Source organism: Chelon labrosus (genome assembly GCF_963514085.1).
Source record: "Chelon labrosus genome assembly, chromosome: 5".
NCBI lineage: Eukaryota > Metazoa > Chordata > Actinopteri > Mugiliformes > Mugilidae > Chelon > Chelon labrosus.
This window is the reverse complement of record NC_140341.1, coordinates 680,149-701,409: the sequence shown is the minus strand read 5'-3', so window position 1 is coordinate 701,409 and position 21,261 is coordinate 680,149. Positions and strand designations below refer to the sequence as shown.

General features: G+C 48.6%; 1 protein-coding gene across 1 annotated transcript in view; it reads right to left on the bottom strand.

Annotated features, from left to right (window-relative positions):
• ttn.2 (titin, tandem duplicate 2) overlaps positions 1-21,261 on the bottom strand; it is a gene marked incomplete at its 5' end in the record, with an annotated part of 181,936 nt that overhangs the window by 45,181 nt on the left and 115,494 nt on the right. Inside the window, 45 exons of the mRNA XM_084545176.1 lie at positions 53-355; positions 472-1,059; positions 1,225-1,521; positions 1,608-1,805; positions 1,892-1,996; positions 2,317-2,904; positions 3,295-3,582; positions 3,691-3,981; positions 4,381-4,668; positions 4,785-5,090; positions 5,176-5,478; positions 5,621-5,923; positions 6,006-6,293; positions 6,386-6,685; positions 6,779-7,081; positions 7,169-7,468; positions 7,575-7,850; positions 7,947-8,249; positions 8,344-8,643; positions 8,738-9,022; positions 9,128-9,454; positions 9,567-9,831; positions 9,938-10,625; positions 10,718-12,722; positions 12,846-13,139; positions 13,789-14,088; positions 14,699-14,980; positions 15,094-15,250; positions 15,343-15,494; positions 15,569-15,732; positions 15,845-15,983; positions 16,068-16,179; positions 16,353-16,540; positions 16,659-16,940; positions 17,024-17,329; positions 17,411-17,713; positions 17,801-18,082; positions 18,163-18,313; positions 18,408-18,634; positions 18,719-19,033; positions 19,143-19,442; positions 19,708-20,004; positions 20,251-20,347; positions 20,659-20,879; positions 20,975-21,122. Coding sequence (XP_084401302.1) covers positions 53-355; positions 472-1,059; positions 1,225-1,521; positions 1,608-1,805; positions 1,892-1,996; positions 2,317-2,904; positions 3,295-3,582; positions 3,691-3,981; positions 4,381-4,668; positions 4,785-5,090; positions 5,176-5,478; positions 5,621-5,923; positions 6,006-6,293; positions 6,386-6,685; positions 6,779-7,081; positions 7,169-7,468; positions 7,575-7,850; positions 7,947-8,249; positions 8,344-8,643; positions 8,738-9,022; positions 9,128-9,454; positions 9,567-9,831; positions 9,938-10,625; positions 10,718-12,722; positions 12,846-13,139; positions 13,789-14,088; positions 14,699-14,980; positions 15,094-15,250; positions 15,343-15,494; positions 15,569-15,732; positions 15,845-15,983; positions 16,068-16,179; positions 16,353-16,540; positions 16,659-16,940; positions 17,024-17,329; positions 17,411-17,713; positions 17,801-18,082; positions 18,163-18,313; positions 18,408-18,634; positions 18,719-19,033; positions 19,143-19,442; positions 19,708-20,004; positions 20,251-20,347; positions 20,659-20,879; positions 20,975-21,122 — 14,215 coding nt within the window. The remainder of the gene's footprint in view (positions 1-52; positions 356-471; positions 1,060-1,224; positions 1,522-1,607; positions 1,806-1,891; positions 1,997-2,316; positions 2,905-3,294; positions 3,583-3,690; positions 3,982-4,380; positions 4,669-4,784; positions 5,091-5,175; positions 5,479-5,620; positions 5,924-6,005; positions 6,294-6,385; positions 6,686-6,778; positions 7,082-7,168; positions 7,469-7,574; positions 7,851-7,946; positions 8,250-8,343; positions 8,644-8,737; positions 9,023-9,127; positions 9,455-9,566; positions 9,832-9,937; positions 10,626-10,717; positions 12,723-12,845; positions 13,140-13,788; positions 14,089-14,698; positions 14,981-15,093; positions 15,251-15,342; positions 15,495-15,568; positions 15,733-15,844; positions 15,984-16,067; positions 16,180-16,352; positions 16,541-16,658; positions 16,941-17,023; positions 17,330-17,410; positions 17,714-17,800; positions 18,083-18,162; positions 18,314-18,407; positions 18,635-18,718; positions 19,034-19,142; positions 19,443-19,707; positions 20,005-20,250; positions 20,348-20,658; positions 20,880-20,974; positions 21,123-21,261) is intronic.

Sequence of the window (21,261 nt, the reverse complement as noted above, 5' to 3'; positions counted from 1 at the left end):
TAAAGCTACTACTTCCATCATTATTTCCATCATTTCTGCAACGCATACTTACACACAATGTCCTTGGTCATCACATGGCGTGATGGCTCACTTGGCTCCCCAAATCCAGCCTTGTTTTCAGCAGTGACCCTAAACTCGTACTCCACTCCCTCACTCAAACCTTGCACCTTAAAGCGCAAATCGGGGACTGTCCTCTTACAGGCTCTCACCCATCTCATTCCTTTCTTCTCTTTCCTCTCTACACAATATCCTCTAATGTCACTTCCTCCATCATCTACTGGTCTCCTCCATGAAATGGTGACAGCATTCCTGGTGACATTATCAACCTCTGGAGTTGAAGGCGGGCCGGGTGGGCCTGTGGGAAAACAAATTTAGTTTAAGACTTGTTATATTCTACAAGCAGGTGGACGTTTGGCTAGTTACTATTTTAATTCAATTTCTCTTTTTTAAAAGATGTAGATCCAAACTTACGGAAACTGTCAACCATTTTGACTGGACCAGACTGGCTTGAATCTCCTGTGCCATACTGGTTCACAGCAGACACTCTGAAGATATACTCGTTGCCCTTGATGAGTTTAGCTGCTACATATCTGCAGTCCATGACATTTTCGGCGAGCTTGGTCCACTGTAGGCGACTGGTCTCTCTCTTCTCAAGAATGTAAGACTTGATAGAGCAGCCTCCGTCCTCCTCTGGTGGAAGCCAGGTCAGAGTACACTTCTCAGCTGAAATGTTGCTGGCTTCGATGGGACCTGGAGGTCCAGGCACATCTAGGACCTTCACTTTAACGTGTTCTTCTACAATGCCAAAGGGGTTGCTAGCAGTGATGATATAATCTCCTGTGTTCTTACGGCTGGCATACTTAATAGACAGAGTGGAGGAAGTTGTGGTGCTGACGATGGAGACAATGTCTGAGTTCTTCAACTCACGGCCTCCCTTGGACCAGACAGCAGTGGGTGGAGGTTTGCCAATGATCTTGGAGGCTGAAACCACAATTGTGTCTCCTGCTCTGACTGATACACCATCCTTCATGTCTGGGTCAATAGTGATAGTTGGAGGTTCTGCCAAGAGGACAAAGGAGTGTGAGTGTATTGTCTAAAGCCTGTTTTAATTCACACTGATAACAATGACCTTCTGAACAGATATTTGCAAACGTTTAATGTAACATTAAGATCCTGCACTCATTAGATATAATAAATAATAACCCAAATTCATTTGAGACTTACCATACTCGTCCTTGCAGGTCAGAAGCTCTGTGGACTCTGAAGGTACACTGATAGCACCAGCAGAATTCTTGGCCCTGATTCTAAACTGATACTGAGATCCTTCGGTCAGGTCAGGGACAGTGAAGGCACAGCCCTGGACATTGACATGATTGGCCTTCATCCAGGCCTTGCCACCTGCCTCCAGCTTCTCCACCATGTAGCCTGTCAGCTTGTATCCACCATCATATTTAGGTGCTGTCCAAATCAGAGTGACAGTGGTCCTGGTAACGTTGATGACTTCAGGCTTTCCAGGGGGATCTGAACACAAAGACAAGACGTTACAACAATTTTTTCAATGAAATCCAACGCTTCCAAAAAATGAAATCCAAAAACTGTTAACTTACCAATAGGATCCAGGGCAACCACAGCTTCAGTGACTCTGCTCGCCTTTCCTAGGCCAGCCATGTTCATGGCCATCACCCTGAACTCATACTCTAGTCCTTCTATCAGGCCAGTGACTCTACACTCCTTCACTCTCAGGGGAGTCTTAGTGGCCCGCTTCCACATCAGACTGTTCCTCTCCTTAAATTCTATGTGATATCCTGAAGAAAACACAAATTCAGGTGGTCAAGATGATTGTCAAACGTTCATGTCCAACTTCAAACAGACATTCGTCATAGTCTTTTACCAGTAATTGGGGAACCACCAGTGTCCTTTGGATCAGCCCAAGTCAAGATGGCTGACTCGTGACGGATGCTCACGATTTCTGGAGGAGCAGGGGCCTCAGGCACATCTGGAGAAAACCACAGAACCAAAGACATTACATAATTGTATAATATAAGAATGTAAAAAGTATATCAGTTCTTTAAAATGCAGTGGTCATTAGGTTCAGGGAAGTCAGAAATTATAAGATCACTACACAACAATGTTTAAAAGATGAACAGAGTTAAGACTGAACTTTGTGTGGTTGTGGTGGACTGAAGAAACATTCAAGAGTTGACTCGATGACAGACATTTGATATTTCTTACTGTTCTGACTTAAAGTTGAAGTGAATTAACTACTTTTAGAACTAGACAGAAACATGTCAAATGTGTTAGTAGTGTGGTACTCACTGAATGGATGCTGGGCAATGACTGGGTCTGATCTCAGATGTTCTCCAACCCCATACTTATTCTCAGCGAACACTCTGAAGATATACTCTATCCCATCGTGGAGCCTGATCACCCTCATGGTGGTCTTCTGGATGGCTGAAGCCACTGTGGCCCACTTGTTGTCTGTCGTCCTCCTCTTCTCCACAATGTAATTAGACACCTCTGCACCACCATCGTCTTTGGGTGGACCCCACTCCAGAGTGATGCCGTCGGCAGTGATCTCATCAAACTTGATGGGTCCGGTGCAGATGCCAGGCTTGCCAACCACCTTCAGCTGGAACTTGCAGTCCTTTGAGCCGGCGCTGTTCCTGACGTTTATAGTGTAGGTGTCGGCATCTCCTCTCTGGCAGTCTCTGATCAGAAGGGTGGTGACACCCTGAGATGCCTCAACGCACATACGGCCTGTATCACCAACCAACATGTCGCCCTTCTTCCAGGTGGCACTGGGGTAAGGTATTCCTATGATGGGGATGTTGATCCGTGTGGTGCTGCCCTCCTTAACCACGTGGCAACCGTCATGCAGGCCACCCAAGTTGCAGTCAGGCAGAACTGTAATATAACAGGTTTTAATAAGAAGAAACTAGTTAAACACAAGTACTACTAACAACTTCTGGCTTGATTGTGTGGTAGTTCCATGGATTCAAAGTTACCCAGAGAGTCTGGTGTCTTGAAATTCACTTTGATAATGTATTAATATGTTGTTCTAAACCAAGATTTCCCGAAATCTGTTGGAAACTATCTCTGAAGTGTTGTGATATCTAAATGGGTTCAGTGTGTCCCAATGATAAGATCACTGTTTACATCAATGTATGTCAAAAGGGCAATGAATATTCTGAGCCTGAAACTGTCTGAGGTTCTATTGCAAATAACACAATTTTGACTCACAAGTTAACAGTGCAAAACCTTTAGCTACCACAACTGCTAATCAGTAACTCTTACCAAACTGATCTTTGGCGACAACAGTGAGGTCAGTGGGTGGTCCCTCTCCAGACTCGTTGAGCGCTTTGACTCTGAATGAATACTCTTTGCCACTGGTCAGCTCGCTGATGGTGTGTGAGGTGGTCTTTGCCTTCATTATCTGCTTCCACTTCTCCTCGCCTTCGCTCTGCTCTAGGATGTATGCAGTAACGTGGCTTCCACCATCACTGAGAGGCTTCTTCCAGCCCAGGGTGATGGAGTCCTTGGTTGTCTTTTGGGCCTTGAATTCTGTCACTGGACCCGGTTGTTCTGAAGAAAGAGGGCGATAATTTATTTTTGTGCAGTTGCAGGCACATTTAAGGAAGTTTATGTCCCACCAAGTCTATTCTAATGTGAAAAATAACAACTTTTTTCTACCTGAAGCACGGATGCTGCCTGCAGTTTCACAGCCCTCTCCAATACCGTAGGCGTTTTCAGCCAGCACTCTGAAGCAGTAGGCCTGCCCCCCTTCCAGGTTGGTGATCCTGAAGGAGGTCTTGGGGCATTCAGCCGACACGCAGGTCCAGGCCTTCCTCTCAGCCAGACGCTTTTCTACGATGTAGCTCTTGACTGGGCTGCCACCATCAATCAGCGGGGCCTCCCAAGTGATGCAGGCATGCGTTCTGGAGGTCTCCTTCACAATCAGGTTTACTGGTGGTCCCGGAGAATCTAAAGAGAAAAGAGACAGCATCTGGGGCTTAGTGGTTTGTGAACTGAACTGAGATACAGATTTTTTTTTTTAAATACAGCTAGGTGCTAACTTCACTGGTTGATCTGATGACAAAGGGGCTGGGGTTCGTATACCCTGCAGTAGATCCCTGGCCGGGGATCATTTGCTTCATTGCCCTCTTTCTCCTGCATTTCAGGTATCTCTCTGCCTACATAAAGCTAAAAATATCAATAAACATAACCACTCGTTTTATTTCAATGTCTTGCTGATTAATAAAAGGACCTAACCAGCGCCAAACTATGATCCCTTAAATTTAGATGCCTTGTTCTCATTTCACTTGTATAACACCAACCCCGGCTCACTGGAGTATTCAAGTTTAAAATGACAGAAATTCTTACCATGGACCTTTACTACAATGGTGTAGCTCTTGGAGCCGCTACTGTTTTCCAGGGAAAGGACATATTTGCCGGCATCGTATCTGTTAACATCCTCAATCATCAGCAGGGTGTCCCACTCAGACGTCTTAATCAGCAGGCCTTGCCTTTCCTTCAGGTTTGCATCCACCTTTGTCCACGTCACCTTTGGTGCCGGACGTCCTCTCAGTGGGACATAGAGTCTCATGGTGACGCCGGCTCGCAGAACCAGAGCCTTTCTCAGGTCAGCATCTAGTTCAGCTTCAGGTGCAACTAGAGAAGAGAGACAATGGGTTAATAATTATAATTTAACTGTTAAATCATGTGATTATATCTGTATTCTTTTTTAAGTCTGACTAAAGTTCCTCGGATATCGTTTGGGAACGTACTCAGAATGTCCTTGGCCATGTGGTTCCCTGGAACCTCGCTGGGGTCGCTGTAGCCGATCTTGTTGACAGCAGTGACCCTGAACTGGTACTCTGTGTTGTCCATCAGTCCCGTCATCAGGAATTTGGTTGCCTGTAGTTTCTTCGGGACGTTACACTTGGTCCAGTCCTCGGCGTCGGCTCGCTTGCACTCCACCAGATATCCAATGATCTCACAGCCACCATCGTATGCCGGCTTGGTCCAGCTTAGGCTGATGGAGCTCTTGGTAGAGTCCACCACCTTGGGGAAGGCAGGTGGGCCAGGAGGATCTAAAGAATTAAAGGTGTAAATTACACTGTAGCACTGCAGCATTGTAGTTCAACAGACAAAGTGGTTTTATAAGCAGATACTCACAGACAGGATCGACGGCCAGTGCAGCGTTGGATGCGTCGCTGGGTTTGCCCAGACCAGCCTTGTTTATGGCAATTACTCTGAACTCATACTCAGAGCCCTCAGTCAGCTGAATGGCCTTGATGGTCCTGTCGATGACTGGCCGGCGGTTGACCTTGGCCCAGGTCAGCTCAGTGGCCTCACGTTTCTCCACCATGTAGCCCAAGATGGGAGCCTTGCCATCATTGGCTGGGGCCTTCCAGCTGACTGTCATGGAGTCCTTCGTAATGTTGGTGATGACGGGTGGCTCGCATGGACCAGGAACATCTGATGGAAAAGATAAGGTCTCAGTAATGTCCTAACCCATGTCTGACCCAACATTTGATTTTTAACATTTGAGCCAAGACGTACTAAGATTCAGTCTGTAATCTTTTTCAAATAGACCTCAGTACAGTAAAGGTTTTCTTACCGTACGGGTTCTTGACCATGACACCATCAGTCATAACGGGGTCTCCCACACCATACTGGTTCTCAGCACTGACTCTGAACTGATATTCGTGTCCTTCAATGAGTTTCTCCACTGAGCAGTCGGTGATGTGTCCGTGGATGTTGGAGGTGACCAGCGCCCAGTTGGCCCTGCTGGTCTCGCGCTTCTCAATGATGTAGTTAGTGATTTCAGAGCCGCCATCTGCAAGCGGGGGCTCCCATCTCAGCTTAACACGGTCAGCAAATACCTTAGTGGTTTTCACTGAGGCTGGAGGGCCTGGTTTGTCTGTAGTGGAACAAGTGGAGTGTTATAGTCTTTGTCTGGATAAATAAAATGCTTGCTTACGCCCTAAAATAAAATAACTTACCGAGCACCTTGACCTTGATGGTGGCATACTTGGAACCATTGATGTTTTCAGCAGTGATAGTGTAGTCTCCAGACTCCTTCCTGGTGACGGAGTAAAGCTCCAGGATGTGACAATGTTTCTTCTGAACCATCTTCATTCCCTCAGCGAGGACCAGAGGCGCTCCGTCTCTCTTCCAACTCACCTTGGGCAGTGGCTTACCGAACACCTCAGCGTCCAAGAAGATGTTTTCTCCTGCTTTCACCACAATCAGGTTCTTCATATTGACGCCCAGTTCTACACGAGGAGGAACTACAGAGGAGAAAGAGAAAGAATGTTCATCAGTATTTGTCAGTAATTTAATTTGTCAAGCACACATTTAAGGAAGTTGTGCAGAGCTGTACCATTCTCTGCGATGACAGGGATGGGGTCTGACAGCTCGGACGGCTGGCTGATGTTGATGGCTGTCTTGGCGATGACTCTAAACTGATACTGCTGGCCCTCCTCCAGACCGGTCACCACATAGCTCTCTGTCTGGATGTTCATGCAGTTGGCATTGCAGCGAGTCCACTTCTCCTCCGGGAGCTTAGTATATTCCACGTAGTAGCCAATCAGCTTGCTTCCACCATCGTGCTTGGGACGGCTCCAAACCAATGACACAGAGTTCTTGGTCACATCCATGGGTTCGGGTTTACCTGGTGGGTCTGTGGGGAAACAAAAAAATGACAGTTAAGGCAGTCTGAATAAGGAAGGATGAGGAATTCATGAGTCATGTTCAGCTGAAGCAGATCTCATACCAACAGCTGTCCTGGCGGTGATGAAGTCGGTCTGTTTGCAAGGTTTGCCCTGTCCAGCCATGTTGTATGCCGACACCCTAAAAGTGTACTCCAGGCCTTCGATCAGACCAGTGCAGGTGTACTGGGTGGCCTTGACCACAGATTCGTTTGCCTTCATCCACAGAAGGCCGTTCCTCTCCTTCTTTTCAATGCAGTACCCAGTGATGGGGCTGCCGCCGTCGCTGCTTGGACGCTCCCATGACATGATGACGAAATCCTTGTTGACCTTGTTGATCTGCAGGTTTCTGGGCTCACTAGGAGGATCTTTGGGGGGAAACAAAAGTATTCATACTTAATGTAACTGCTTTGGGGTTGGGTACTAGCAGTTCATCTTGATATGCAATAACTCACCAAATGGATATCTGGCAATCATCTTCTCTGAGTAGATTGGCTCAGAGATGCCAAACCTGTTCTCGGCTCGGACTCTGAAACCATACTCTTTGCCAGGTGTTAGTTTGGTAATTCTGAAGCTGGTCTTGGTGCAGGATGAGGACACAGTGATCCAGTCACCCTGGCTGACGTCGCATTTCTCCACAATATAGTTGGTGATGTTGCTGCCGCCATCCTCCTGTGGGGAGTTCCAGAGCAGCGTGCAAGCATCGATGTCCAGTTCGGTGATTTCTAGAGGGGCTTCTGGAGGTCCAGGGATGTCTGGGACATAGAGTATGAGTCGTTAATGATGAGATTGATGAGATTAATGAGATAATCTATACGTTTTCAAGATACAGCAGCTTTAACAGTGTTTATTCTAACTAACCCATGACGGTGACTCTGAGGATCTGGTTGATCTTAGCAGTGCTGTTCTCGGCTGAGAGGCTGTAATAGCCACTGTCCGCTCGCTTCACATTCTTGATGATAAGTGTGCAGGTTGTCAGAGTCTTTACGACGGACAAGCGGTCTGAAGTCAGAACATCCTCATTGCCCTGCTTCCACTTGCAGAAGGGAGCGGGTTTGCCCGCCACAATGGCCTCAATCACCATCTTGGATCCAGCTCTGACCGTCACAATGTCGGGCATGATGATTTTCGGAGCCACTGGGAGGAAGAAGAAACATAGATACATTAGAATCTGAACAACTTTATATTGTTTATTATTTCAATTTCAAGTAGATTTTAGAGTGGTGTACTCACTGAGCTGGTCCTTGACCTCAAACACTCCCTCCGCCTCTCGGGCCAAGCTGACTCCCACTGAATTCCTCGCTGCCACTCTGAATCTATATTTCTTTCCTTCCTTCAGACCAACCACCACAATGGTCAGGTCTTTGACCACAGAGTAAGGTGTCCACTTGTCCTCAGGGGCACCCTCCTCCTGGTAGTCCACCACATAACCGTTGATCTTTGCTCCTCCATCTCGGAGTGGCTTCAGCCAGCCCAGAGTGGCACTGTTCTTGGTAATCTCCAACACATCCATCTTCTTTGGGGGATCTGGCTCACCTGGACACAACAAACAGCAGGGGTTATGAGGAATGAACATGACAGAAAAAATATCAGGTGAAGAGCAACAAAACTTGACTTTGGTGACACTCACTAATGGGGTCGACAGCCAAGTAGGACCTGGGAGAATCTTGAGGAACTCCAATGCCGTACTTGTTACAGGCCATGACTCTGAAGTAGTACTCGACGCCAGGCGTCATGTTGGTCACCTTAAAGCTGGTCTTCTTCAGGTCCTCTGTGCACTTGGTCCACGTTTTTCTATCTACCTCCCTTTTCTCCACAATGTAGTTGAGGATGGGGCTTCCACCATCATTCTCTGGCGGCAACCAGGAAAGTTGAGCTGTGGTCTTGGTGACATCTGTTGCATCCAGACCACCAACAGGCCCAGGAGTGTCTGCAGAGAATTTAATAATCACTTAGATCTTACAGCTGTGCTTTGACGGGGAAATCATAATAATTGAGTTTTCCATCATTTTTAAGTTTCTCACCAAGGACTTTGACACGGACAAACACAGCTTTCTCGCCAGCAGAGTTGGACAGAGTCAGTGAATATTTCCCAGAATCCTCCCTGGTGCTCTCAGGGATTACCAAGAAGGACATGGTGTCAACCTGATCCACATGACCTCGGCGGACCACATTGTCCACACCCATGCGCCTCCAGGTAACCTTGGGGGCCGGTCGTCCTCTGATGACAGCAAAAAGCCTGATTGGACATCCAGCTCTGACGGCGAGGCCTTTCCTCAGACTGGCATCAAGGTCGATTTCAGGAGCCTCTGTTGTCATGAAAACACAGTGACGTTAAAATCATGTGTTGTTAACATTCACAATGTTGGGTAATACAAAAGACGTGAATGGCTTTACTTAATGACTGTCCTTACCTAAAATCTCTTTGGGGGACACTGCCTCCCTCAAGTAGGCGTGCCGCCCCCAGCCCACCTGGTTTTTGGCAGACACCTTGAAATCGTACTCTTGCTTCTCGTCCAGCTGGCCAATGGTGAACTCTGTGAGCACCAGTGGACCATGGGTATCAATTCTCTTCCAGCCCTCTGTGGGCTTATCAGGGTCTGCCTCACTCTTCAGCCTCAGGTCCAGACTATAGCCAATAATGGGGGCGCCGCCATCGTACACAGGTTTACACCAGGACAGGGTGATAGAGGTCTTGGTGCTGTCGGCCACCTTCAGGAAAGCAGGAGGACCGGGTGGTTCTGCAGGCAGAGACATTAAAGGTGTTAGTCCAGGTTAGGCTTCCAATAAGTTACAACTCTCTGGTCCCAGCGCAAATCTTTTTTTTGAAAGTGGTAGCAACAGTAAACTCACCAATAGGATCTTTGGCTGCAACAGGTCTGCAGGGCTTGCTGGGCTCTCCCAGGCCAACCTCGTTTTCTGCTTTCACCCTGAACTGGTACTCGTGGTTTGGAATCAGGTTGGTCACTTTCATGCGTCTCTCTGAGATGGGGCTCTTGGTGCAGGGCACCCATCGAACTGCCCTCTTCTCTTTCCTCTCCAGGATGTAGCCAGTGATTGACTTTCCTCCGTCGTTCTCAGGAGGAGCCCAGACCACAGTCATCTCATCTTTACTCACCTGCAACAAAAAAATATTACCAGTTTAAGTGACAGAGGAACTTTCTTTTAATGTAACTAGGCTGTACACCAACAATGATACTGAGGCAGATAAGCCTACTACATACCTTGGTGACCTCTGGGGCTTCCGGAGGTCCAGGTTTGTTGAACTGAGTCTTTACAGTAACAGGCTTGCTCTCCATGGCAGGGCCAGTGCCCATCTTGTTCTCTGCCCTCACTCTGAAGATGTACTCGTTGCCTTCCACCAGACGAGTGACATTGCAGTACGGTGTGACCACAGAGGCGGAGTATGTGGACCAGACCATTCTCCTGGTTTCACATTTCTCCAGGATGTAGCTGTCAACCTCGCAGCCTCCATCATCCTCCGGACCATCCCAGACCACTCTGCACTTGTCGGCGCCAGTGCCGGTGATCCTCAGGTTCCTCACCGGGCCAGGGATGTCCAGGACATTGACATTGGCGTATGCTGTGAAAGTGCCGGCCGAGTTGGTGGCAGTGATGATATACTTTCCTGTGTCAGTGCGTCTGGACTTGGTCAAAAGAAACTTGGAATGGTCGGGACCGGTTTCATAGCTGATTCTGGGGTTGTCTCCAACGGCCTTGTCTTTTGTCCATTTGACCTCAGGCTGTGGTTTTCCTCTCAGGGCGGCCTCTATCCTGACCGACTCCCCAGCCTTCACCGTCATAGTCCCAGCTAACTTAAGGTCAATGACGGGCTTCTGGATCTCCTCCTTTACAAGAATATCAGCGAGTTTCACCCAAGCACTCTCGCCTCCTTCATTGACAGTCTGCACCCTAAATGACAAACAATAATACTTATTTAAAAGAAATGTACATTAGCCTGGGTACCACCCATCAAAACAATATGTAAGAATGCAATAACATACCTGAAGGTGTATGTCTGGTTTTCCAAGCACTTGTCGGCAAGGAAGAAGGTGTGTGTGAGAGGTATGGGGGTGAGTTTCTCCCACTCCTCAGCATCTTTGACTTTGCACTCCAGATTGTAGGACAGGTTGGGGCTGCCGCCATCATAGTCCGGCTTCCTCCATCTCAGATTAACGTAGTTCTTACCGATGTCAGTGACTCTGAAGTTCTCAGGCTCACCGGGCTTCTCCAGGGGATCAATGGCCAGCAGAGGCGTCTTGGTCTCCACAGAGGGTCCAGGCCCCATCTTGTTCTCGGCACAGACACGGAACAGGTACTCGTGGCCTTCCATCAGCTTAGCCTTGATCTTGCGATTGGTGCAGTTAGAAGAGATCATAGACCACATGCTAATGCTTGGCTCGCGACATTCCACAATGTAGTTGGTGATTTCGGAACCGCCATTGTCCTTAGGGGCCTCCCAGTTGATCATGCACGAAGACTTGGTTACATAGGTCAGGTTCAGGTTCTGGCAGTGGCTTGGTCTGTCCAGCACATTGACGGTGATGGTGCATGAAGCCTCACCACCCTCATTAGAAACCTTCAGGAGGTACTTTCCATGGTCAGCTCTCGTGGCTTCCTTGATTTTCAGGTGGACCACGGGGAAGTTCTGAATTATCGTGACCCGTTTGTTGTTCTCTAGAACAGTCTCCTCCTTTGACCAAATGACCTCAGGATCCGGACGAGCCTTGATGTAACCAGTGATGTTGATGTTGTGTCCGGCACGCACTGTGACACGGTCACGGCAGGTGGCCTCCATCTCAATCTCTGGAGGAATGAGGATGTCCTGAGCAGTAATGGAGTCTTTGATTTCTCTGGACTCTCCATCTCCAATCATGTTTGAGGCAAAGACTCTGAATCTGTAGGTGACACCCTCCTCCAGACCTTTCACCCTGAAGGCACACTGCTTGATGAAGTCATCCAGGTTCACCTTCTTCCATTCTTCAGTATCAGCCTTCTTCATTTCCACGGTGTAACCCAAAATAGGGCTGCCTCCATCTTTTGTAGGTTTGGTCCAGACCAGGTCAGCGGTGGTCTTGCTGTAGTCTTTAACTTTGGGATTGACAGGGGCACTCGGAACGGTGATGGGCCTGCAGGGCTTGCAGGAGTCCGAGATGGGAGAAGGGCCACTATACCCAGCGATATTCTCAGCAAACACTCTGAACTCGTATTCGCTGCCCTCAAACAGACCCAAGACTCTGTACCTCAGGTCCTTGCAGGGGGTCTTGTTGACACGGATCCACTTTCCTCCCTTGTGTCTACGCTCAATGATGTAGCCGGTGATCTGGCTGCCACCATCAGACAGAGGCATGGTCCAGCCGAGTGTAACCGCATCTTCTGAGATATCGGAAGGCTGGGGCTTACCAGGCTGACTGGGCGGCATGAAGGAGTGCTCAGCGACAGTGGGCTTGCTCTCCAGAGGGGCTCCAATGCCCATCTTGTTCTCAGCACGAATGCGGATGACATACTCAGCTCCTTTCTGCAGGCGGGTGATATTGAGTTTGGTGTCAAGGCTGCCGGAGCTAACACCTCCCCAGGTCTCCTTGGTGGACTCTCTCTTCTCTACAATGTAGTTGGTGACAGGGCTGCCGCCGTCGTCCTTAGGAGGACGCCATTCAATCATCATAGAGTCTGGGGTGACCTCCAGGATGTTGACAGGTCCGATAGGAGCAGCGGGGACATCCAGGACTGTGACATTCAAGGCTACTGTCTTGGTTCCTGCTGGGTTGGACACAGTGAGTAGATAGCTTCCTGTGTGGTTCCTGGTGCAGTCGTTAATGCTGAGCACTGTAGAGAAATTGTCAGTGTCGATCTTGGTGTTGCCCTGGCTGGTGATCTCCTCTCCTTCGATGGACCATTTGGCAGTAGGGACTGGGATTCCTCTCATTATGGCTGGCAGCCTGATGGTTGTGCCGGCTTTTACGACGATGCCTTCAATGAGCTTCACATCCACCTCGACAACCGGAGGCACTGTGGACAAGCAGAAAGAGAAAGTTACCTCACATTAACACATTCATTATGTTCACAGATATTTGCTTATGCTGACTGCACCACCAGAACCATCCTAAATACATTTCTGTCCCGTATCCCTACCGAGTTTCTCCTGGCAGAGGATAGGCACAGTGGTGTCAGGTCTGCTGAGGCCGATGGCGTTCTCAGCCCTCACTCTGAAGCGGTAGGTCTTTCCCTCCTCCAGGCCGGTCACATGACTCTCGGGGATGCTGACGGTCTTCCACTCGTCCCACTCTCTCTCGCCCTCTTCCTGGTACTCCACCAGGAAGCCTGTGATTTCGCTTCCTCCATTGCGGTCAGGCCAGTTCCATTCCAGCCACACCTCGGTCTTGTCCACGTCGGCGTGGTGCAAGTCTTTGGGAGGACCTGGAGGGACTGGAGGGACAAAAGCACACATCTTGTAGTAACAGTTTTTAAGATCAATAGAAAAATAAAAAATCTACTCCTCCCTTGAGAATAACATAAAAAATCCTCAGTATTTTCTTTGCATTAGTGTTGCAAAACCCGACAGATCTGCCAAGGACCGAGAAATATAGAAATTAATTTGCCATTAAATGCACCAATAACTATTAAGAGTAGAGAAAGACATCAATTAGTTTCTAAAATGTGACATAAATTCACTATTTATTTGCCTTAATTCTCTTATTTAACTTATGAGTTAATTCATTTTTAAATGTTTTTTCGTATTTTATTTGTTCTTTTATTACATTTAAAGGTGCCACTGTTGATAAATAAAATGGACGATGAAATGGTGTTAATATGGAGCTTAATACACAGATAAATAACCACAGAAGCAAATTAAAACATTTATGTCCAATTTTATCAATTATCCAAAAACCAAACCTACAGTATATGCCTTGGACTCAACAAACTCAGATATAGCATGTAACCAGGAACCTTTGCAAATGTTTTATAAATGTATTTATTATTTTTGTTAAATTATTTTTGGTGCATTTAATGTTCATTATTAATTACGCCAAAATTACGCTCTAAACAATTCAGTAATGACTGCCTTGGTACTTACAGAGTGGGTTCATCGCCTTGATGGCCTTCGGCGTCTCGACGTACTCGCTGCGGCCGAACTGGTTCTCAGCAGCGACTCTGAACGAGTAGGACGTTCCATCCATCAGGTGCTTCAGCATCATGCTGCGTTTCTTGGATGTGGAGCAGACAGGGACCCACTGAGTGGACGCCGTGTCCTTCTTCTCCACCACAAAGTTAGTGATGCGAGTGCCGCCGTTGTCTTCCGGGTCCTTCCAGGAGAGGTAGGCGGAGTCACTCCTGACGTCGGACACTCTGAGGTGCTGGATCGGTCCAGGTTTGTCTGAAGTGAACAAACAAGGAACATCAGAAAAGTGTGACTCTTCATTAGGAACAGATATTAGTATTAATATATACAATGGTGAGTTTTGTTAAATTTCTGCTTAAAAATTACTAAAACATCAACAGATTTTCACGTCCTGAAAGTCGACAAAGAGAACCCAACCAAACACATGGAACAGAACCATGACAGTAAAGTGAGCCAATATTACATATCATGTCCTCCTTGTGTCCAGTATCTGCTGTGACCTCCTTGTAACTAAATGTTTCTGGTAACTGCTGATCAGTGGTCTACAGCAGCTTGGAGGAATTTTAGCCCATTCCTCAGAACAGAACCACTTCAGTTCTGAGATGTTGGTGGGTTTCCTCACATCAACTGCTTGCTTCAGGTCCTTCCACAACATTTCTATTGGATTAAGGTCAGGACTTTGACTTGGCCGTTCCTAAACATTCATCTTGTTCTTCTTTAACCGTTCTTTAGTAGAATGCAAATGCCTGATTGGTTCCTCTATGTCTACTCCAGATGGACCAGAAAGACGCAAAAACATTCACATGTGCATGAAAACTGTACTACTACTAATAAAGGTTTAATAAAAGCATCGTGCCATACTTACCAAAGACCAGCACGGTGCAGGTGACGGTCTTGGATCCAGCCGGGTTCTCCACAGTGAGGGTGTAGTCTCCACAGTCACCACGGTTACAGAACCTCATCTCCAGTTTGGTGCCGGACTGGTTGGTCTCGATGTCGGCCCTGGTGGGAACCTCTGCTTCGTTCTTCTTCCAGGTGACAGTGGGGAACGGGACGCCTTTGATGGCGGCCATCAATGTGATGTGAGTGCCGGCCATGGCCTTCACCTCCCGGGTCATTCCTGCATCCAGAATCAACTCTGGAGGCTCTGCAGATGTAGAAGAAGACCATGAGCAACATTAAAAGATTATTAACACTGTCATAAGATGTATGTTTCTTAAATCAGAGCTACAAGGTGGTACCACTGAAATGACAACTCACCAAGTCTGTCCTGGACTCTGACTGGCTCCTTCACGTTGGCCGGGTCAGACTCTCCAGCTGCGTTGACAGCCATGACTCTGAAGCGGTACAGTTGACCATCTTCCAAGTTGATCACCTTAAACTTTGTCTCCTGGCAGGAGTCTGGAGTCTGGTTCACCTGATGACAGCAGCCGTACAAGAATTCAGTTTAATAAAAGAGGATGCCAAGAACACGAGGTCATTCAGATGAAAAGGATGAATCTGCCTCACCTTGAGCCATTCTTCCTCTCCTGCCTTCTGGAACTCCAGCAGATAACCGAAGATCTTCCCTCGGCCGGTGTCGACGGGCGGCTCCCAGGACAGAGTCACTGACTCCTTGGTGAAGTCAATGGCCCGAAGGTTCACGGGTGGACTGGGTTTCACTGTGGGGAGAGTTTCTGTAGTCTTTACACAGTCCTTTAATAACATGTAGGGTGGTTTTAGGAGGTGAACTTACCGATGGGATCTTTGGCGAAGACGGGTTTTGAAGGTGGGCTTGGGTCTCCGGCTCCCACTTCGTTCTCAGCGCTGACTCTGAACTCATACTCACAGCCTTGCAGCAACTCCATCACCCAGTACTCCACCTTGGGATGGATCCGTTCAGTATTGCAGCGAACCCACCTGTGAGCAGAAACAGTTGACGTATTAATGTCAGAGAAGCACAATCATATCTTAATCATCAGCCTCAACGCCTCATTTTATGGCGGCTTCTAGTTTCTGGTTGGTTGTGTACCTATTGGCCATGGTCTCCTTCCTCTCTACAATGTAGCCTGTAATTGGTTTTCCTCCATCAGCTGGTGGCTCCCAGCTGACCAGGGCGGAGTCATGGTAAACTTCCTTGACTGTGGGTTGTTTAGGAGCATCGGGCACCTCTGCAATGGAAGCAAACAAATGTGGTCAGACTACAGTGGATTTCTCTGTGCGATTAGTGTCTCTGTGTGGACATCAGGACTTACTGAAGATGTCTCTAGCCTTGGTCTCCGCAGACAGGAGGGGCTCGCTGATGCCGTAGATGTTCTGAGCCATGATCCGGATGATGTACTCGCGACCCTCGATCAGCTTCGGAACCTGACAAAACAAACAGTGGTTTGGCTCTCTTCATATTCCTGTAAAGTTACTAGTGTTGAGAGATTTGACAACTAATGAAAAATCTTTTTAAATCCACTTCTCACCACAGGTCTCCTGGAAACCAAACTGAATCTGTGTTTTTGTGAATGAAGCCTTCAAGTATTTATCCTCACCTTACAGGTGGTTCTGGTGCAGGATGAGGTGACAGGCATCCACAGATCTCTGTTGGTGTCTCTCTTCTCAATGATGTAGTTGGAGATGGCGCAACCTCCATCGTCCAGAGGAGGGTTCCAGGAGATCACCATGTAGTTCCTGTAGACCTCGTCGAACACGACGGGGCCCTCTGGTGGCTGAGGACGGTCTGACAGGAGGAAGCGTTGGCAGCGGTGACTCTCCAACATCGAAACACCTTCTTTCCTTTTCAAAAAGTTTTTAAAAGCTCTAATGTACAGTTAACCTATCCTAGTACGGTGACTCACCAACCACGGTGATGGTGCAGATTCCTGTGCGGGGGCCAGCGGCGTTCTCTACGCTGACGCAGTAGCAGCCGCTGTGTTCTCTCTTGGCCTTGCTGATGCTGAGGCTGAGGTGGCGGGCAGTGCTGTGAAGACTGATCTCCTCATCGGCCTTCAGCTCCTCGTCGTTCTTGGTCCAGGTGATAGCTGGGACCGGTTTGCCACTGTAACGTCCCGACAGCGTGCAGGGGTCTCCCACCTTTACCATCATCTTGTCTCTGAAGTCCAGGTCCAGAGTAGGTGGTTCTGAGGGGTGAGAGTTTAAAACATTATAAAGGTTCAAGTGTTGACGCCAATGAAGCCCTAGACTTTGTTGCTGAGTCACTCACCGAGCTCGTCCTTGCACTGCACAGGTTTGGTGGCGAAGGACGCCTTGCCCTGTCCCACTTGGTTGACAGCGGAGACTCTGAACTCGTGGCTCGAGCCGTCCTTCAGGCCGGTCAGTGTGAACTTCCTGTCCATCAGCTTGTCCTCTCCACCCACTCGTGTGAAGTTGTCACGGCCGATCATTCGGGACTCGAGGATGTACTGGGTCACCTCGGTGCCGCCATCATACTTGGGCGGTCTCCATGCAACGGAGATGGAGTCCTTGGTTACGGCAGTGATGATCAGGTCCTCTGGGCGTTCTGGGACGGCTGGAGGACACACAAACAATTTTTAATTCAGCGCTCACAGCAGCAGACTGAAACACATCCAGGTTTAGTTGATTGACTCACAGATGGGGTCTTTGATGAGAACCATCTTGTCTGTCTCAATGAAGGGTCCCATGCCGATGATGTTCTCAGCTGCGATTCTGAAGAAGTAGCCCTTGCCGTCAATAAGTCCCTGCACCACAGCGTTGTTCCTCGTCACCGTGTAGGACACTGAGGTCCAGCCCATGCGGTCGGACTCTCTCTTCTCGATGATGTAGTTGGTGATGGCCGAGCCGCCGTCGTCCTCGGGGGAGTACCAGGTCAGCTTGCAGGAGTCGGTCGTCAGATTCTCGCCAGCGAAAGGAAGGCCAACTGGTCCAGGGACATCTAGACGGACAGAGGACAGGACAGGAGGTCAGAGTACACTTTTAAGAAGAGATTAAATCAGTCCATCACTCTGGTTTGGTGACTCACCGAGGACCTCGACGATCACAGCCTTCTTCCTCTCTCCTCCCTCGTTCTTGGCGCTCAGCGTGTAGATGCCCTGGTGTTGGCGTCTGCAGTTCTTGATGACCATTGAATTAGAGATGCCCGTTGTCTCCACCACCGCCTCTTTGGGCACCTCAGCATCGTCTCGGCACCAGGTGATCTGCGGGGCGGGTTTACCAGACACGTAAGCGATGATGCGGATGGTGGCTCCGGCGTGGACTACGATCTTCTCCTTCACTGAGGCGTCAAGGTCCATCTCAGGAGGAACTGGAAAAGATGGTGATAGTTTTATTCTCAGAATCACGCTGCACCAACAGACGTTAACATGATCTGGATCTGAGTCTTACTTGTTCTGTCTTTGACTTCGATCAGCTCAGACACAAAGCCTGGTTCTCCCTCTCCGGCAGCGTTCACGGCTCGGACTCTGAAGCGGTACAGACCACCTTCCTTCAGACCAGCAACCACAAACTTGGTTCCTCTGATCTCAGTGTCCTTTGCCTGGAGAGACGAGAGACAAACACAACTCAGGAGCTCAGCGTTGAACGTGATGATACATTTGAACTCAGCAGCAGTTTGTTTGAATCTTATTTACCTTCTCCCAGCCCTCGTCGGTTTCGGGCTCTTTCTCCTCCTCGGCGTCGCTCAGCAGCAGCAGCTTCCTCTGAGCTTTCTTCTCCTCCTCCTCCTTGTTCACCTCCTTGAACTCCACAATGTAGCCTGTGACCTTTGACCCTCCATCCAGTGCAGGAGGCATCCACTCCAGCTCCACTGTTGACTTTGTCCAGTCGGTGACCTTCGGAGTGGGCGGACCGGGAGGCTCTGATTGACAGATAACAAAACTTTAGTGTTGGAGGTTTTATTCATGAACAATTTAAATAGTCTCCAGTTCCATCTTTGTCTTACTGATGGGATCTCTGCAGAGCACGGGGTCGGAGGGGACGCTGGGTAGACCACAGCCGGCAGCGTTCACAGCGATGACCCTGAACTGGTACATGGCACCCTCCAGGAGGCCGGTGACATCCCAGTTGTTGCCCAGTGGAAGCGCCCGGATCGGGTCGCGGGTGACACGGGCCCAGCGCTTAGCGGTGGTCTCCTTCTTCTCAACGATGTAGCCGGTGATGGAAGAGCCACCGTCATATTTGGGCTCATCCCAGTTGACGGTCATCGACTCAAGACAGACGTCCGTTACAGTCGGTTTCTCGCACTGACCCGGGACGGCTGCATGAGGACGGAACGACCATCGATCATCAATAAAACAGGGTCCAAAGTGCAAAGATGTGTAACAAAACATAATGGAAACATGGATTAGAGATAGATGTGAACGTACTGAAAAGGTTCCTGGCCTTCTCCGGCTCACTGATCAGCGGCGGCCCGACTCCAAACTTATTCTGGGCCATGACTCTGAACTCGTACTCGTGGTTCTCCGTCAGCCGGGTCACCACGTAGGCACACTCCTTGGGGTCATTGGAGACGTGGACCCAGGACTTCCTGTTCTCCTCACGCTTCTCTACCACATAGTTGGTGATCTTGGATCCGCCGTCGTCGGTGGGAGGGTTCCAGGCCAGGCCGATCCTCTCAGCAAACACCTCTGTGAACTTGAGTGGACCGACAGGCTGGCCAGGAGGTCCTGCAGAAGAAGGAGGACATTTGTGTTAGAGCTAAATATTCATGTAGCGGGAAAAATAAATAATGTTCTTACTGATATTTCAATATGTGTCAACTATGATACAAAACAAATATCACTCATGGAAATGCTTATCTTTTCTGTATTTTGTTTATAAGGCAAGTAAAAATGGTCTGACTAATAAGTGAGTCGTTTCAGGGTTAAGGACGTTAATATTCATGAAGCAGGGAGAAAACTAAAAGCGCCTGATGTGATAAGATGTAGTCACCCAGCACTGAGAGCTTGATGTCCTTGGTGACAGTGCCCAGGCTGTTGCTGGCCGTCAGGCTGTAGAGGGCGCTGTCATGGCGGCTGGCCTGCTGGATGAGCAGCGTGCACTTGTCCTGGGTCACCAGTTTGTTGATGTGCTGGTCATACTGGACGGCGGCCTTCTCCTCGGGCTTGGCCGGGCTGGCCTTCTGCCAGGTGAGCGTGGGGAAGGGACAGCCGCTCACCTTTGCCACGATGCTGACGTCGCAGCCCTCCTCGCCCTCCATGGCCTCACGCAGCTCGATGGTGGGAGCACCTGCACAAAGAAATGAGTTTTGAAGGTGAACAAACCAGTGTTAATGTCATTAATGAAGACCATGATGAATAATATTTGTCAACGACCATTTTTTCTACGGCTAAGTTGAGATTGAAACTAGCAAACTGTGAAGTTAAAGAAGTCTCATCTAAGACTTTACTAGTTATAATCTCTCTAATTAACTCTTCCAGAGATGTTCTTGTGATTGTGCAGTCTGTGATTGGCTGATTGGTGCCTGTCACTCACACGTCTGATCCTTGATGATCATGGGTCCGACGGTGGCGGAGGGTCTGCTGGGTCCAGCGGCGTTCACAGCTTTTACTCTGAACTCGTATTCTCCTCCCTGAGGATCAAGCACACAGTCGACAGTAAGTCCAGCTCTGAATGAAACCCAGTGACATATTCACACATTCACCACAGATTAAATCTCCACCAGTAATGACTCCATGTTCAGTTATATTTGGGGTTCCTCAGGGCTCCGTTTTGCATTCATTCTGTTTGAAATGAACTGTTTTATCAAGTTGACCTTAATAGAACTAAACAGAAATCTCTGAATCTGAAACTTGGAAGTAGTGTGAAATTAATGGTGTGCTACAAACTCAGCTTTGACTGAATGACATAACTTAGTAAAGTCCTTTAAGGACATAGACACACCTCCTTCAGGTCCTCCACCACGAAGGTGAGCTCCTCCACGTCTCTCTTGTTGCATTGCTTCCAGGTCTCCTTCTCTTTGCCGCTGGTGTCCCAGCTCAAACGTTCAATAATGTAATGCTTCACTGGAGATCCACCGTTGTTCTTCGGCGCCTCCCAGCTCAGAGTGACGGTGTTCTTTGTCACTAGGTTGACCTTCAGCTTGGTGGGGGGGTCGGGGGGGTCTGGGGAGGAGAGGGAAGAGGAAGGTTAGGACAGTCACAGTAAATGGTTTTTGGCAGTTTGTGAGGTATCTCTTTAGAACAGAAGGTGTCCTCACAGATTGGGTCTCTGGCCCGGACTGGATCAGTGGTGATGGTGAACGGACCGAATCCAAGTCTGTTCTCGGCCCGGACCCTGAACAGGTACTCCTGACCCTCCAACAGTCCTGGAACCACGTAGGCCTGGCTGGCACAGGCTGCATTCACCTGGTAACCAATCAAATTTATCAGATAATCAACCACAAGCTGCAGAAAGTCACGTTGAATTGAGCTGGTACATCTCTTTCTAAGGAAGGGGGCTCCATTCTGAGTTTAGATTTAGTCAAACATAGACTAGTTTTGTTTA